Source organism: Trachurus trachurus, assembly GCF_905171665.1.
Source record: "Trachurus trachurus genome assembly, chromosome: 18".
NCBI classification, from domain to species: Eukaryota; Metazoa; Chordata; class Actinopteri; order Carangiformes; family Carangidae; genus Trachurus; species Trachurus trachurus.
In genome coordinates, this window is record NC_139909.1 from 2,003,647 (window position 1) to 2,017,328 (window position 13,682).

At 44.6% G+C, this 13,682-nt stretch overlaps 1 protein-coding gene across 1 annotated transcript; it reads right to left on the reverse strand.

Moving 5' to 3' along the window:
- Positions 1–10,124: 10,124 nt before the first annotated feature.
- Positions 10,125–12,943, reverse strand: LOC311001521 (uncharacterized protein; the record flags this gene model as incomplete). The annotated part of the gene is made up of 4 exons (XM_083992607.1): positions 12,821–12,943; positions 12,554–12,647; positions 11,867–11,948; positions 10,125–10,283 (listed from the first exon to the last, which is right to left on the reverse strand). The coding sequence occupies exons 1-4, from the start codon at positions 12,846–12,848 to the stop codon at positions 10,125–10,127; spliced, it is 363 nt and encodes a 120-aa protein (XP_083848733.1). The 5' UTR covers positions 12,849–12,943.
- Between the last annotated feature and the right edge of the window lie 739 nt (positions 12,944–13,682).

The window sequence follows — 13,682 nt, forward strand, 5'->3', positions numbered from 1 at the left end:
GATCATGTTAATATGGTTGAACCAAAAATAAAATAAAAGATTAGACGTTTTTTGGGGATAACCAAAATTGTTGTAATTCTGCAACACTGGGTCTTACAGGGTTAATTGGCTCGGCTCTGCTCGGCTTGCAGTGGGAACGCCAGACCCGCGTCAACCCGCTAATTTACGTGATGACACTGAACGTTACGTGACGCCACGTCATCGCGCCGGTCGCGTCTCATATCACGTACCAAAACAAAGCTCTGCTCTCATACGAGACTGGGATCAAAAGATCAAAGAACACTGACCGAAAACGATAGAAAAAGAAGAAGAAAAGAAACGACAGTCTGTTTAACTGACGTGTTGTGCCGCGGACGAACCGTCATATGGCCGCGGCAGACTCACTGTCCTCCGCGGTCCTGGTGCTCCGCAGGTCGGCCAGACGCCTCGTCTGCCTCGGCCGACAGACCTCCGCGGCAGGCGGCTGTGGCATGACTCGCGCGGATGAGAGCGGGGCAACATGGTTGCTCTTTCTGATCCCCCAGCGGGGGGGCAGACTCGGCTTATTTTGGTCAATGGGAAAGTGGCCAAATGCCGATTGTTAGCGGGTCGACCCGCGTTTAAAAAACCCGCGTCGACCCGCTAATTTTAGTGGGAAAACGGCTCAAGATGATTAGGTGTCAAGGGCTCTAGTGATGTGGGATCATTGATGCCATCTGTATTCAGCGGGCGACTGTTAACAACGGCCATAGCTTCATAGAACAGAGTTCGGAGTGAAGCATCATCAAGTCTGCCAGGACAGAGAGAAAGAGTGGCGTTCAACACATTCTTCACAGTCCGGATTTGGCGCTCCCAAACACCACCAGCATGACTTGCTGCGGGGGCATTGAAAATGAACTCACATTGTTTATCCGCCAGTTGAGCCTCAAGTTGAGTGACATCACACTGCTTGAGTGCTTCTCTGAGCTCGTTCCTGGCTCCCACAAGGTTTGTGCCATGATCACAATGGAGTTGGCGTACAGCTCCTCTGAGGCTAATGAAACACCTAAAAGCATTCATAAATGTGTCTGTCGACAGATCTTCCAACATTTCAATGTGAACAGCTCGGGAAGAGAGGCAGGTAAAGATGAGTCCATATCTCTTATGTTCCTTGCGGGCCTTTTTGATAATGAACGGTCCAAACACATCCATACCACTATATGTGAAGGGGGCTGACACCTCGACTTGTTCGCTTGGAAGCTCAGCCATACGTTGCTCCTCTACTGGGCGTCGAAGCTTCCTACACTTCACACAATTGTATATCAGCCTGGCAACAGATTTGCTCCCACCAATAAGCCAAAATCCGTTGGCTCTAAGCTCCATTTGAGTTTGACTTCGGCCTTGATGGCAAATCCTGTCATGTAACATGACAGCCTTTTGGAAGGATGATTGGATGTTTTAGTTCTTGACTGAGGGATGATTGCTTTAGCCTCCCACCCACCCGAAAGAGGCCCTTATCCACAATAGGATCAAGGCGGAAAAGAGGACTGGAACTAGGGAGACTACCTCTTCTTTCAAGTGTTTTCATCTCCTGGGAAAATGCTTGCTGCTGAGCAAGCTTAATAACCACATCAGCTGCTCTCTCTCGTTCTTCCACAGTCACATGATTACCATGTCTTCGCTTGGATGCCAGCCTTTTAATTCTTGCAACAACCTTGAGAAGTTTTAACCAAGATGAAAATCGGCTCAAAGCATCGAGCATGTTGTTGGGGTCACTGGTGTTAGTAGTGGCTACATTCACTTGAACTGCTCTAACTTCAGGGTCACCGACCAGAAGTTCAGTGGAGTAGTTGGGTCTAGGTTTCACTTCTTGCTCCCACAGGAATTTGGGTCCTGACATCCAGCTTGTTGATGAGATATTGGAGACATGTAGGCCTCTAGAGGCATGGTCAGCTGGATTCTCTGATGTCTCAACGTAATGCCACTGACCAGAGTCTGTTTTTTCCTTAATCACTTGAAGGCGATTTGCGACAAACACATGAAATCTTCTAGCATCATTATGGATGTATGCCAGCACAACTTGAGAGTCTGTCCAAAAGAACTCCTCATCAATTTCAAGTTCAGTTTTCAACATGACGCTCATTCTGGCAGAGATTACAGCAGCTGAAAGCTCCAGTCTCGGAATGCTCAAGATTTTTATGGGTGCCACTCTTGCTTTGGCCATCACAAGGCTGCAGTGTATTTGATTTCTGTCATTAATGTACCTTACATAGGAACATGCACCATAACCCACATTACTAGCGTCCGAGAAGTAGTGCAGTTCTGTCCTTACAATGTTGCCAAAGTTGTGTGGGTGATAGCATCTGGATATCTTTACTTCTTTCAGGTTTTGGAGGCCACCTTTCCACTCCTCCCACCGTGAATGTACATCCTCAGAAAGGGGCTCATCCCATCCTTTGCCCGTACGACAAAATTCCTGTAAAATGCACTTCCCAAGCAAGGCAAAGGGGGCGACAAAGCCTAGAGGGTCATACAAGGAGGCGATAACTGAGAGAATACCCCGGCGAGTAGCAGGTTGGTCCTTTAAGTTGATATTAAAACTGAAGGTGTCATCTTCTATTGACCACTGAATGCCAAGTGCACATCCGACTGATGTCACATCCAAGCCAAAATCATGGGATTTAGCAGTTGTCAAACAGTCGCACTGCACGTTACGTTAATTTCCTCTTAAGTTTCCCCTTAAGTGCCAAATTGACCCTTCGCGCCCCCTTGGTTACACCGGGCAAGCTTTCACTCCCAGCCATGCTCCTGGCAATATTTGGTATCGATTTCAAAGGAAATATCAGCAAATTTCTGGATAAACTGTTCTGAGATAATAGAGAGAAGAAGTCACAAAGATTATTCAGAGTTTTCAGTGACGTGACTCGCGCAGGAGGATAAAACATCTGTTCAACGACACGACTGCAGCAGCAGCAGTAAGGGCCGGTAATTTTACCGTCTATCAACCCACGAAGACTTAGGTCATCTCACTGGTCATGAAACGTTGTCAAACTGCAAGTTTTTGGGCGATTGTGAACCACATACAGCTTTCGCTGCTCTTTTTTTCTCCCACCGCTGTATCAGTCAGTGAAAGCAGTCCCTGCCTGGAGGATCCCTCGCCTAAAAGCCCAGGTAAAAGCCCTAAAAGTACAGCTGTCATGTCGGAGGTGAACATATGGTTATCCCCATATTTACACTTGCTCAAGTTGAAAAAAAAGTCAGCTCGTATCTGAACATCTCTATGTGGCAGTATGAGATTTGGGCCATGCTCTGCCTTAATTGATGCCCCAGCTGACTTATGCTGGGGGCGCTGTCTTTAAAAGTGGGTGGTTGTGCGCCGAGATCCCTCTTGCTTGGAAGCCGCTGGGTGCCCCGCCTTTCCTGCACACCTGGCCGCCTCACCTGATTGCCTCGCAGCTGAGTCGCTCCGCTCGGGTATGTTGCAGTCGCTGCGCGGCTCGTCGGCATTTCTCTTGAATTTTTCCTAAAATTGGCTTTTATCCCTCATACAGTTCTGTGCCTGGGTCTTTTCTCTCCCTGGTTGGAGTGAGTTGAGAGTTGTTAAGAGTGTCCCTCCGTGAACGGCCCCCATGCGCTGCGTCGGAGAAAGGGGGTGATCAGCTGTGGTAACAATCAGCTGTTTGGCCACGCTAGTAATCGTGCCGCTGTGCGCCGAGAGCTCCTCTCCCTCGCCTTTGTGATGATCATTCAACACCTGACGGTACGTAGAGGTGACGCTGTTAGAGCTATCAACATGGTCATTGTTTAGATCCTAACGTGATTTTGTTTATGACAGGATTGAAAGGTGCATGGTCGTCTCTGTCCGCACCAATACTCTCCCCTCTCACGTTGCTGTTGGCTGGCTGCTGTTTTGCTTCAGCTGTTTTACGGTTTGTGCGCCGCTGAGGTTTCACGGCGTCAACCCTGCGTCCCTCCTGCGCATTTCACCACATCTTAAAGTAATGTATGGACTGACTTTTTAAAGGGGTAATCTCTTTGTTTGATTTTTGTTTTTCTTTCATTCATTTGCTTGCTTGGCTTTGCTTGGCTTCGCTTGGCTTTGCTTTGCATGTTTATTTGGATTTGACTATTTTGTTTGATATTTTTGGGGTTATTTTGCATGTTGCTTGAGTTTGATTAAGTTTGCTTAATTTTGGGTTACTTTGCATGTTAACCTGAGTTTGAATTTGCTTGCATGTTTGCTTGTGCCTTGATTATTATATTTCTAATTGTTTGATTATTTTGCTTGGAACGTTTTCTTGTTTTGCATGGTTTTGCCAAGTTATGCTTAAATTGATTTAATCCTTATTTCAAACCAAATTAGTTAATCGTTTTCTTTGGGGTGGGATTATTTTAAGAGTACCTGTGTCACAATATCTACATTGTCCATTTGTGAGACGTGTGTGTGTGTGTGTGTGTGTGCGTGTGTGTGCATGTGAGTTTTATGAATTTGTTACAGAAAATTATTATTAAAATAAACTATTGATTGTGTACGCTGGATCCAGTCTCAAGCCTTCATTGGTAAAACAAACCTGTGCGCTTTAACCTAACGTAACATTACTCTCCAGGTGAAATTCCTGGGGTGGCGTTGTGGCAACTGTTAATCTTTAGTACATGTTTCTGATAGTGATTGATTGAGTGATTGATTAAATTATCATTCAATCTTTAAAGTAACCACCTAAATTATTATTTACACTTTATTATTATTATTAACCCTCCTGATCCCGCCACATCTATATTGCTGCTGCCGCCGCCGCCGCCGTAGTAGCAGCGGCAGCAGCAGCAGCAGCAGCAGCAGCAGCAACAACATCCTCCTCTACAAACAAATGTTTTTCGTCCTAGTCTCAAAATGTGTCCACAAAAGCAAACGTAATGACTCAACTGCCGAAAGCTTGCCAGGCCTATAGTTACGGTTGCTAATGTAGGATTGGACAATAGCCGTTTGTCGGAGGGGTTGGCGAAGGGTCTATTGGAAGCTAACTTCAGCGTCGTGATGCACAGTTCTGTACACTACAACTAGAGTGCCTATAGAGTGCTCTATAGGCACTCTAACTACAACAAATTAGACAACACCACTGCCTTAGAGAGTGTTTTCATGCTTGTAGCCTATCACCAAGTGTAATATTTAGTAGTCAATGAGGAGCCATCTTGAATCAGACTGAACAGTGTTTACTAGTACCACTTCAACAGCACTCCTTGTAATCTTATAGCCCCACCTAGTGGTGACTCCAGTACTACAACATAATACACCAAGTGAACGGTTCTTGCCATAATCCGCTCCACTGTTATTGGAGCAACAGGACAGAATGAAACAGTTGCTACCATAGATATATCCTACTATAAGAAGACTAGATGACTCACCCGCCGCTGCTGCCCAATGACACGGCGTAGCCAGTACGGCGGCCATCATGGGACAGGCATCTCTCTCCCTCAGAGCATTAAAGCCTTTGGAAACATGACTTTAAATAGTAAAAATGCTCATATTATATCAAAGTCAAGTGCCTCATTAAAGGGATAGTTCACCCTAGAATGATATTTCGCTCATTATCTACTCACCCTCATGTTGACTAAGGGCTGGAAGAAGTTTCGGAGCCCACCGTCCCTTCTCTGAGTTACAGGGGGTCTTAGCGTAGCAGTGCATTTCAATGCCATGGTAGCAAAGGGACACCAGAGCTCTTCGTAAAAAAAACACACACAAAAAAACATCCAAATACCTCCATGATGCTCGTATGTAATGTCCGTCTTGTGCTGAAGCCCCAAATTGCGGAATTGTCCCGAAAAAAATTAAATAAGTCCACATTCCAAGCATGTTTGTAGCATTAGCTCCCAGTGTTGTTGTCCGGTCTTCCGCTGCCAGCGCGCATGCGCAATGTTCGCACTGAGACTCGAGGCGGTCTCAGTGCTCTCATGTGCTCTTGCGCATGCGCGCTGGCAGCGGAAGACCGGACAACAACACTGGGAGCTAATGCTACAAACATGCTTGGAATGTGGACTTATTTAATTTTTTTCGGGACAATTCCGCAATTTGGGGCTTCAGCACAAGACGGACATTACATACGAGCATCATGGAGGTATTTGGATGTTTTTTTGTGTGTGTTTTTTTTACGAAGAGCTCTGGTGTCCCTTTGCTACCATGGCATTGAAATGCACTGCTACGCTAAGACCCCCTGTAACTCAGAGAAGGGACGGTGGGCTCCGAAACTTCTTCCAGCCCTTAGTCAACATGAGGGTGAGTAGATAATGAGCGAAATATCATTCTAGGGTGAACTATCCCTTTAAGCATCCACAAAAGTCTGAGTGACAATAACTATTCTTAACTATTAGAAAACCTGGTTTAAAAACAGCTCATTTTGCTATTGAGGCCACTGGTCAGGACAGTGTGGGCGTGGCAGATAACGCTCTGATTGACAGCTCCCTCGTCTTGATTACATCTGGCTCCGCTCACTTCAAACAGCAACACGTCAATGGCGACCGTTTAAAAAAAAAAAGTCCTCACCGGAGGACGTGCATTGTTTGATGATAGCTAGCTAGCTAGCTAACTAGACAGCTTTCGTTTGAGAGCGTCATAACTGTCTTTGGTCGTAGTCTCACAGAAAAAAAAAAACTGCTTTTAACCATCACTCATGTCTGTGTGAGCGCCAGGAGGGACTGACAGACACACACACAGAGACAAGGCAGGTCGCGCTGGAAAGCTAATAAATGCTAAAAGCTAATCGCCAATCTATTCTCCACACACACACACACACACACACACACACACACACACACACACACACACACACACACACACACACACACACACACACACACACACAACCGACCCCCCCCCCCCAAAAAAAAAAAAAAAAACGGCTGTATGTAGAGAGGAGTGAGGAGTGCCCACTGTGAGGAGTAGTGGGCACACAACATAGGTAGACATACAGAGAGAGAGAGACAGACACGGCAGGTCTGGAATGCTAATAAACAGCAGTGTTGTTTTCGTTAACGATGACGATGACTAAATATTTTCGTTGACGCCCCTTTTTTTCATGACGATAACGAGACGGTGACGAGATAAACATGGCTCTCTGATGACGAAAACATGACGAGACGTGTGTGAGTTTTCGTTGACGAGACGAGAACGGACGTAAATGTTAGTGGTAGGGCTGTGCAATTGCTTCTAAATGTCATATTATGGATTGTCATTAGGCTACTCTAAGCTTCACATGATTTAGCAACGGCTCCGTCAACAACAGAACAACGCTGCTGAAACGAGCCGCGGTGCGCCGCCGCCCGGTGCTTGTGATTAGAGCGGCAGAAAGCAGCAGGCAGTGATCAGCTGCTCCGGTGACCGCGGTGCTGACGGATGGTCAGACGTTCAAAATGCACGACATTTCTGCTTATTGTGCGTATAACCTGTCAATTAAAAAACAAAGAGGATCTGCAACGCTGCTGCATCTCATCCTTGTGTGGTCACGCCACCACCTGACATGCAGCGCATTCTGCTCAACACACCTGCCGTCACTCGACCAGAAGATATATGAACGTATTTTAAATATAGCTAATCCAGCAGAAAAAAAACTGAATGCACCAGGCTACTGTTACCACTTTATCTGTGTGTAGGCTAATGTATAATCCTTAGACCATAAACCATTGGGTGGAAACATTATGTGTAAAACCATTCATTTATTGAATTAATTTGTTAAAAGACTTTTTTTTTTTTTTACTAAAACGGACTAAAACTAGACGAAAACCTTGTTGAGTTTTCGTCGACTAAAACTAGACTAAAACTATCACATATAGGAATGACTAAAATTGACTAAAACTAATAAGTATTTTCGTCAAAAAGACTAAGAATAAGACTAAGGCCGTTTCTCAATACCAAGAATGCAAAGAACGGACTTGTGTTCTTGAGGAGAATGTTCTTGCTAGTCGTTCTCCGAAGAATGAACTCCGGAGATCACAAGAATACAGAATGCTCGTTTTCAGTTTTGAGACGATGCGTTCTTGTGGTGCCACAGGCAGCCTGCACTGATTAAACAGCTGATCAAACAGCTGGGCGTTAACATCCAAAACAAATGCTCTCTCTCTCTCTCTCGTGTGTACGTGACATGTAAATAAATAAATAAATAAATATACCTATCTCGTGTGTATGTGACATGTAGGCTAAATAAATAAATAAATATACCTATCTCGTGTGTAGGCCTATGTGACATGTAAATAAATAAATAAATATACCTATCTCGTGTGTACGTGACATGTAAATAAATAAATAAATATACACGTAAATAAAGCAGCAACAACAACCCTCATTCTCAAGTGCTTCTGAAGCTCACGAGCCATGAATCTGCCTACGTGACGAGACAACAGCGGGAAAAACAAACCCCGCGAAAAGGCTGTTGTGTGTAGAGGATCGCCATTGTGGGTTTGCGTTCGTAGATTGTGAGTAGTAGTAGTTTAGTATTATCAGAGACGTTTGGTATTACCACCGTCAATATGTACCGGCAAGTGTTGCTCGCTGTCGCGGTCGGTATTCTTTACCGGGAGGCAGAGGAGGAAGCTGCCGAGCTGAGGGGGCGTCTTCAGCGGAGGAGAGCCAGGATGAGGAGGAGGAGTCTGGAGAGACGTCGCGCTATCCTAGCCTTTGCTGGATTTGTAAGTTATCTTTTCTTCACGATCACTTGGTTTTTCATTCATATTAAAGTTAACAAAACAACTATGGTACGGTTTAGAAATATTAACACCGGTGTATTATAAATATTAATGTATGAAACAAGATTAACAAGGTCCGTCCCAAACTGTGTAGTAATAGTAAAGGTAGACCCGCCCCTTTCATTCATAAATTTTCTACTACTCATTCATACAATTTGACATCTGATACCTAGCACCACCTACTGGTGAAATCGTGGGGGGACCCAACAATTACAGGTGAAATAGCGGAGCATATTACGTTGTACAATTTATTTATTTCTGATATCTGATACAAGTCTGATAAGTCTTGTGTAATAAATCAAGTGAAGCTCATTTGTATAGAACACAAAACATAAATTAAGTTTAATGAGAACTGAGCAAAGAACTATAAATACATTTTCAAGCAAGTAATTAATAAATAAATAAATAAATAAATTCATTCAAATATTATTTCATTGTTTTACTAATTACATTTTTTTTTTTATTTCATTACAGGATCATTCTCCTCGAAGGTATGCCCAGGTCAACAACACTGTGCCCATCCTCTGCACCTTCTTCTCCGAGGAGGCTGACCTGAAACCAGCCTTCAGGCTGTCAAGGGAGACGATCCATCTGTTGGTCCAGATGTTGCCCCGGCTAAAGCCACATGGCTGGAGCCATGAAATAGAGGTGGCCGTCTGTCTCTACTGGCTGGCATGTGGCACGTCCTACCGGGTCACGGCAGACATATTTGCCATACCAAGAGCCACAGTTGCCAGGGTCGTCCACACTTCTGTTGAGGCCATGATGGGCATCATTCATAGGGCTATCCATTTCCCCAAGCCTGAGGAGATGGAGGAGGTGGGAGCAGGTTTCGCTCGGCTGGCTGGGCATGAGGCTTTCCATCGTGCCGTTGGAGCCATCGATGGATGCCACGTCCGTCTTGTGCCACCTGCGGAGCAGAAGAAGAGCTACATTAACAGAAAGCTGTTCCCATCTGTGGTTCTTCAGGGTGTGTGTGACAGCAACGGTGCATTTCTTGACATTTACATCGGCAACACGGGGTCAGTGCACGATGCCCTTGTCCTCCGGAGGTCTCCGATGTATAAGGAGTCCCTCTACCCACCGGCTGGCTTCTTCCTCCTGGGAGACGGGGGGTACCCCTGCCTGCAGCATCCGGTGGCCCTCATCACTCCCTACCGTCAACCTATAGCAGGTAAGAGAATACATTATTTATTACAGTTGTTACTTTGAATTTGAATTCCTGGATGTGTTCTACATTACCTGTATTTTAATCAACAGGCCAAGTTGAGGCCCGTTTCAATAGGCATCACGCCAAGGCCCGAAACATCATTGAGCGGACCTTCGGGTTGCTCAAAACCCGCTGGAGAGCCATCTTCCTCCGGGCTTTGGAGATCCGGGCTCTCTTTGCCCCCAAGGTTGTCGCAGCATGCTGCATACTGCACAACCTCTGCCTGTTAGCCGGTGACCTGCAGGAAGAGGAGGAGGCAGAGGAGGATGACGGGGAGGATGAGGAAGCTGGGGGAAACGCTGCGGAAGACCAGGAGCTGTCGGGAGCCAATCTCAGAGGCCGACTTGCTGCCCAGGTGTCTGCCCCTCAAGAGCTCCCGGCTTGTCTGAGGGAGCACGATTATTAAGGGAAACCCCCAAATTATAATCAGTTCAGTAGTTGTAATGTTAATTAATGTTAATTGTAAATATTGTTTTGTTGATTTAAAATGATTGTATAAATAGTGCATCAATGATTGTGTTAGTTAATCTTAATTAAAAATTATTATGTATATAGTTTATCTTGATGGAAAATTATTGTATATATAGTTTATCTTAATTAAAAATGATTGTGTTGTAACAGTTGTAAATGTTCCTTTAAGAACGTAAGCGTGAAGGCGCCGGGACGTCATTGAGCGTCGCGCCGCGTTGTTTTGTTTTCAGTTGAGAAGAAGGCTACCCGATGAGTGGACGCCATTAGCTTACTGAGCTGCCGGTTTCTCCCTATGGTTTCTCCTTTTTTTCTTCTTCTGTGTTCGGCTCAATAAAAGGGCAAGAGTGAAGTCCCAAGTTAACTATTTTTGTGGACATTACTGTTTTTCCTGCTCACACTACCGACTCTCACTCACGAACTGTTACAGTGTGTATATATTTCATCTTAATTAAAAATGATTTTATAGTTTATCTCAATAAAAAAATGATTATATTATGTATATAGTTAAACATATAACACCTGTAAGTAAAGTCAACCTCCCATCAGATTTCAGTTTCAGAAGCATTCTTTGTTGTGACCACCGTTACAAGCCTTGGTGCCTCAAAGTCTAAATAACCCAACACCTTACCTACATATTACCACTTCATTCGGCCTGTGCATATTCTCATTTGTCCAGGTCATAGTTATCTCAAAGAAATTTAAATCGAAAGGCAACTGGACTTGGTTATTTGTCTAGGAAGATGTTTCACCTCTCATCCAAGAGGCTTCATCAGTTCATGTAGCATCTGACCAGGCTGGGACTGGTCCAATGTCCGAGGACCAGTCCCAGCCTGGTCAGATGCGAACATTAACTGGCAAATAACTGACAAATAACCAAGTCCAGTTGCGTTTCAAATTTCTTTGAGACCACTTCATTCACAACTGATAAAATACTGTACAGGCTGACACTCAATATTCACAATTTAATTCACACAAAACAATAAAACATCAATTAAGAACTACATAAAAAAAAATAACTATAACTACTTAACTATTTACATTTTATCAACAAGTCTCTCAAAGAGAGACAAAAACTTTTCTGCCCTCTGAGATGCTGCCCTCTCCCTCTCCTCTTCCCTCGCCTCTGCCCTCTTCTCCCTGTCTTCATCTTTCTCTGCCTGCTCTTTTAGGTAGTCCAGCAGCTGCCCACTGGCCCTGGCCCTCTTGGGAGCTGGTGGTGTTTCCCCTTCTCTGGGAGGGGCAGAGGACGGGGGGGTGACAACGCCACCTGTAGTGGGGGTCAGATTAGCCGCAACTACCAGGGGCGGACTAATGGAGTGCTGCCCCCGGAGTGCGGCATCCATCTGACCATACCATGGCCAGGTGGCAGCTGTCACCCCTCCCGCCTCCACCCCTTTCCCTGTTGGTGGGTCCCTAAGCTCCTAAAAAATAACAATTCACTGACTGAATGTTGCCATGTCCAACTTATTTACTGAAAAGTGGATAGAATGGTGGTACCTTGTACTTTTCTTTCAGGTTGTTCCACTTTTTCTGTGCCTGTTTGGGGGTGACAGGCACGCCACTGTCTCTCACAAAGACTCTAGATAAACCACACACATTCACACAAAGAAGGGCAAGTTAGACATATTATTACACATTGAGAACACATGTTAACAAATATATTACAGACACACAAGCTGACAGAGACTACTGAATGTGATGTAGTTAGGATGATTGCACTTACATGCATGCAAGGAAGAGAATAGTGATATTATATAGTAAATGTCTGTGTAAATTCTCATTAGTCCAGGTCAAAGTCATCTCTAGGCAATTGAATCAAGTCAACTGGACTTCGTTTTGTCTTTGAAGTTTCCACCCTTATCCAAGTGGCTTCATCAATAGTTATATTGATAATATATAGTTAATATTGTTAGTACATCTAGTATATCACTTAGGTTGATAACTGCACCTGTACTATTGCTGTTGCCCTTCACTTGTACTTTGTGGCACTTTAAGTCATTTTTGTTCACCATGCAGGTTACAATTCACACAACTTAGTATTATAACATTTAGTTTAGCGTTACACTATATTTTTCATTTGTTTATTTAGGTTCCATCAAACCATTTTAAGAGGCTGTGAAATCTGGCACAAACAAACACACTCCCACTGCTCCTCGTATAAAAACACATAAAAAGCTTACTCACTCCCATCCGGTCTTGGAGGAGTTCCTCCGGCCGGTAAAGAGGGCTTCATTTGCGGCTCTCCAGGTGATGAGAGCCGCGGTTTCGTCAGTTGTCCCTTGATTGAAGTCAAAACAATACAAAATCAACCAAAATACAGGTCGTTAAACATTTGGTTAGGCTAAGTATACCGGTAATCTCTTGAACTAACGTTAGTTCACATTTATATTTACTCTGGTATTAATTTAACGGAATGGCAGCTGTACGAATATTAATTTAAAATACTCTTACAGTTGTGGGTTGCCGTCTCCTCCGCCATTGTGTTCTCGTTTTCTGTAACAGAGGGAAAACAATACGGGTCTGTGAGCAGTAGACTAGCCGCTTAGAGAGCAACTACCCCCGCATACGCTGCCTGGCTGCCGCCCCCGTTCATGGAGCTTCTCAACTCCGAAAATAGTCGAGCAAAAGTTCGATTTGCCATAAATCTTCGTGCTCATGCTGATATTTGAAATCTAAACAGTTGATTTATCACATCAAAATTAACTTTATTGATGAAATAGCATACGAAAACTGTAAAAGAAAGACCGCTTACCACTTCGCTGTTGTCGTCTTCCCGCTGCTGGTTTGACTGCCGAAAGGCATGCTGGGATATCTGAGCTGACAAGTTAGCACAAGTCAGCTACCGATGCATCCTCGGTAAAATGGGCGTGGCGAGAACACTTCCGGGAATTTTGACCGTTCTCGGCGAAATGCGAACTTGTGTATTGGGACAGTACTTGGGCTGCGACTGATGACGTTTCAGTAGAACACAAGAACACAAGAACGGACAAGAACGTATATTGAGAAAGGGCCTAAATCTAAAATGCCTGCCAAAAACAACACTGCTAATAAATGCTAAAAGCTAATCGCCGATTTACACACTGAGCTGTGAGGAGCTGTGGGCAGAGTGGTTGACATGGCTCTGGTTGTGAGGACTTCAGAGGAGTGGTGGAGCGACCGGGAGCAGAACAGTTTTGTTCGCCGCCACTGGGGGGCTGGATTAGACAACTGACGTGGCGATTTATGAGTGGTTCGGATTTATTGCGTAATAAATCCCAGAGATAACTCCGCCCAATTCAAACCCACTGTACAAAAACTTAAAATACAAATATTT